The sequence below is a fragment of the Oryza brachyantha genome, chromosome 10, assembly GCF_000231095.2.
Source record: "Oryza brachyantha chromosome 10, ObraRS2, whole genome shotgun sequence".
In the NCBI taxonomy this organism is placed as follows: Eukaryota; Viridiplantae; Streptophyta; class Magnoliopsida; order Poales; family Poaceae; genus Oryza; species Oryza brachyantha.
In genome coordinates, this window is record NC_023172.2 from 5,791,808 (window position 1) to 5,796,196 (window position 4,389).

Here is a 4,389-nt window from a genome sequence, read left to right on the forward strand (position 1 = left end):
CGTCTTCGTATTCGTATTCGACGATATCCGTATTCGACCCGATCTCGAAAAGAAAATATGGGTTAGGATATGAGAAAGATGCTATCCGACCGTACCCGACCCGGTTTCACCCCTAATGGGTGGTGCGCGGCGGCGTGGACAAGGGTGTCAGCGTCTCAGCGGTGGCTTGGGCCTCGGTGGTTGCATGTATGCATTTTTTTTCTTTCTTTTTTCCGTTTGTTTCCAGGATGTGTGTTCTTTTTCTGTTTTTTTTCCAACACTGCGATCTTTTCTCTGTTTGATTTTTTATGCGAAAACGTGTTTTAAGGTACTACCTCCCTCCCAAAACAAAAGGACTTTATTTATTAGTTTATGTGTTGAGCGTTTGACTATCAGTCTTATTTAAAAATTTATAAATAAACTAAAAAATAGCCACACGTAAAGCGTTATTTATGTTTTATCATCTAACAAAAATAAAAATGTTAATCGCGAAAAAATTTAAATAAGACGAAAAGTCAAAGATCGTACCAAAAACTAAAAATGAACTTATTTTGGGATGGAGGAAGCAGTAAAGATTTTATACTGTTACTTTTTTTCGCGAGTACATGCGTTCTTTTTTTTCTACTATGTGTTATATTTTTCTGTTTCTTTTTTCAACGACTGTGTTTGTTTTATATGCGATGACTAGGGGTGGACAGAAAGCTCATGGCTCGTTAGCTCGCTCGACTCATGACCAACTCGGCTCGGCTTGACTCGGCTTATTCCATTTTTCTAACGAGTCGAGCTAGCATTTTAGCTCGTTAGAGATAACGAGCCAGCTCGAGCTGGCTCGTGAGCTACTTGTGAGCCTAACGAGCTAGACCAAAGACACAAGATTCACCGGTGTTCATTGATTTCACCCTGGAATATATGTGTTCATTACTTCATAGGTTCACCATGTGATTTGTTGATTCAAACTTTAATATTTAAATAAAATTTCATATGATTTGCATGTTTGAAATGAAAATTTTCTTGTATAATATTTAGGTTAACTTTTTATGCAGGGCTGACAAGCCTAATGAGCCAGCTCGAGCTTTATAACGAGCCGAGCCAAGACAGCTCGTTATCTTAACGAGCTGAACCGAGTCGAGCCGAACCGAGCTGGCTCATTATCCAGCCCTAGGGAAGACGTGGTTTGGGAAGACGGATGGACGGACTTTACTCCCTTGTAAGTAGTAAAGACTTTTCTATAACGGGCACAAATGAGATTACTATTTGTGCCAATTTCTGCAGTACCCGCCATTTTTTACCGATCTCTTTATGTGCTCACATGTCGGGTTTTTACCTTTTTTAAAAATCTGGCACAACTAAGGTTATTATTTGTGATGAATCGTGTAAAACTGAGCACAAATAGTTTGTGAATGTTTTTGTGATACTTATTTATAAGACACGGTATAAATAGGGACATATTTGTGTCAGTTGTTACCTACCTTGATCGCGTAGGTGCCCTTTTTGCCAATCAATGACAGGTTTTCTTGAATTTGCACTGATTCGGTAGTGTTTTTGGCAGTTCTATGTTGGCGTGCAGACTATTCCGTTGTCTTTGTTGTTAATTAGCGGTCTAGGAATTCAACATTTCAACAGAGCATCACGAGGATTTACTTATTTAAAAAAATTAAATAGGTAATGGTTGTGATTGGTTGAAGTTAGGTGACAAAATATTATAATTGTTACAATATAATTTTAAATTCTAGAAGTAGTGCTGCAGTATTTGAGACGATAAGAATGCTGCCCAGTTCATATAGCAGTCTTCCAACCAAAGAAAACCAGAGAGGATAACCCTATCCACCAAATCTGCTCGCAACCATTCCAGCGGCATGGCATCCGTAACTCTCCACCACCTCTTCCCAGCAACTGTCCCAGCCACCTCCACGATCTCAACTCCCAACCTCTCCGGCCACAGCGGCGTGGCCGTTCTCCGACGCCGAAGCAAACAACTCACGACCACGTGCAATGCCCAGCAGAACAGCGATAGCAATAGCGCCCTCGAACTCGCCGCCGGTGCAGCCGGGCTGGGATCTGGCGCGATCGTTGCCTGGTCCCTCTTCACGCTCAAGACGACGGGTTGCGGCCTCCCACCGGGCCCCAGCGGCGCGCTCGGTGCGGCGGAAGGTGTGAGCTACCTCGTGGTGGCGGCACTGATCGGGTGGTCGTTGACAACGAAGGTGCGCACCGGCTCGGGCCTCCCGGCTGGTCAGTTCGGACTCCTCGGCGCAGCGGAGGGCGTGTCTTACCTAGCCGCCGCCGCCATCGTGGTTGTCTTCGGGTTGCAGTTCTTCGAGCAGGGGTCGCTCCCGGGTCCATTACCATCGGAGCAGTGCTTTGGTTGAGTGAGTTTTTGTGAACTCATATGTTTCTCGTTTTTTCCTGAGTTGAATATGTTACCAAGTGAAGTTTCATGTGCTATCTTAAATAATTTTTTGCACTGCCATTCTCAATTCCGATGGTCTTTGCTTGTCTGGATGTTATATTCTTTATATTATGCCCTGCGGTTGCTACGTTCGTGCCAGGGCTGAGTTCCATGTTTGTTTTGTGTTGTCAAACCGGCGACAGTTCGTGGGTTGTGTGATGACGCTATTAGTGCGTGCTGTGGCTCACAAGTCGTGCAAGTTTGATAGCCAATGTTTTAGTGTACCCTAGCTAATTGATATAATCAGAGGAGCAAAAACAGAAAACGCTGCGTGCAGATCGCAGCACAAATCTCTCTCGCATTCTTTGTTTCCTGTACTATCCGAGTGTTCGCATCGAGTTCCTCCGATATCTTTGTTTTGGCGACAACAGTTTTATAGTCTCGCAGCTGCAAAAAAGACTGATAATCTCCCCTATGTCATTTGAAAGAATTAATGGGCTATTAAAACGTCGTTAGTCATTCTAGCATAGTACACACGCTCCTTGTGATCGAAATTTTTTGAGAAATAATATCATTTTAATAAAAATCGCAAAATTAAAGGCCGTCCGTGGAAAATCACAAATTTAGCTCTCTGTCGTACAGCCGTAGTTCGATAGGCCCCATATCGAACGGTTAGTAGTCGACTGGGAAGGAGATCAGACGGCTACGAGTTTGACACGGCCTGTCGAACTGCCCCGTTTGACAGGACCCCTGTTAAACTACCCATGTTTGACAGGCCCTAGATAGGTGTTCGACAGGTCCTCCACAGCCGCCTATCGAACACCAGCAGTTCGACTGGCCATCTCGCCTACTTTTTTTAATAATATGTAAAATATTATTGTAGTATTATTTATTTGTTGGTATATTTGAATTATTTAGTTTCATTGTTTGTATATAATTTTGGTTTTTATGGCTTTATCGCAATTTATTTGGTAAGGACATATAAGAAAGAGGAGAGGATCGAAGACATTGCAACAGATGCAGAAATGAGCATAAAAGAAGAAAAAGCTTACGAAATAGAAGACATTGCAACGGATGCAGAAATGAGCATAAAAGAAGAAAAGATTATGAAATAGTACTGATACTTACTAAGTTAATAATAAAGTGTTTCATACATATCTCAAAATTGAATAGAAATAGATAAGTCAAGGACTATCAGTGCACTTCACACGCTTGCTAGGTCCCCTTCTTCCTCTGCCTAATCTGCTCAGTGGGATATGTGAAATTATCAGGGGGGCGCCTATATCTTGTTGCTTATTGTGGTGTCGTCTTGGGTGAATGAACGGCCTCCGTCTCCTGCATCGGCTGTATTACCGGAGGTCCTGCGTGCCAGTAATCCATCCCCGGTTCCCCTTTAGGAGGCTCGGGGGAAAAGAAGTCCTCAATGAATGCAGTGCAAGGGGAGTAAGCAGGCATTTCGTGATGCATCGACGCCGAACCATACTCATCGTCTGTTGGCATAAGAGGGAGAAACAAAAAATGCGTACTTAGTAATGGTACATATAATTAGACCCTAAAGTGTGTTATTGTTTAAAATGACTTACATGTATGTTGTGTGTGCCCTTGTTGTCTCCTGTTGGCATGTAAGGGAAGTGTGCCGACCCAAATGCTCCCTGGGTAGGGTGAACAGATGGCGGAGTTTGTAATACCTACGAATGTGAATGTGTCGTGCTCGACGTAGGTACCCCTGATCCAGCTGACCCCCCGATGTACTCCGGTGCTGGGGTGTGCTAAAGGGAAGGATGACTGTGAGATGTCTGGGGCGCTTCGTACCCACCACGTGACGTGGATGGACCACTGGGATCCACGCTATTACGTCGGGTAGTGGTGGTGATGCCCTATGGGCCGACGGCTGCACCACATCTCCCGTGCTTTGAAATGAGACACGGCGTAGCAGTGCGGCAACATGGGCACGGAAGTAGCGAAGAACGCCCGGCACATCGTCAAGCCTGACGACTGTAGGTCTCGCCTCTAGTCTTTGC

At 44.4% G+C, this 4,389-nt stretch overlaps 1 protein-coding gene across 1 annotated transcript; it reads left to right on the forward strand.

The window, feature by feature from the left end:
- The first annotated feature begins 1,746 nt into the window (after positions 1 to 1,746).
- Positions 1,747 to 2,443, forward strand: LOC102713121. The gene has a single exon (XM_006661620.3). It carries the CDS (start codon positions 1,836 to 1,838, stop codon positions 2,346 to 2,348), a length of 513 nt encoding a protein of 170 aa, XP_006661683.1. The 5' UTR covers positions 1,747 to 1,835; the 3' UTR covers positions 2,349 to 2,443.
- The last annotated feature ends 1,946 nt before the right edge of the window (positions 2,444 to 4,389 follow it).

Bases quoted from the DNA above. Each gene is read 5' to 3' on its own strand.
- LOC102713121 (XM_006661620.3), top strand. From the start codon at position 1,836: ATGGCATCCGTAACTCTCCACCACCTCTTCCCAGCAACTGTCCCAGCC.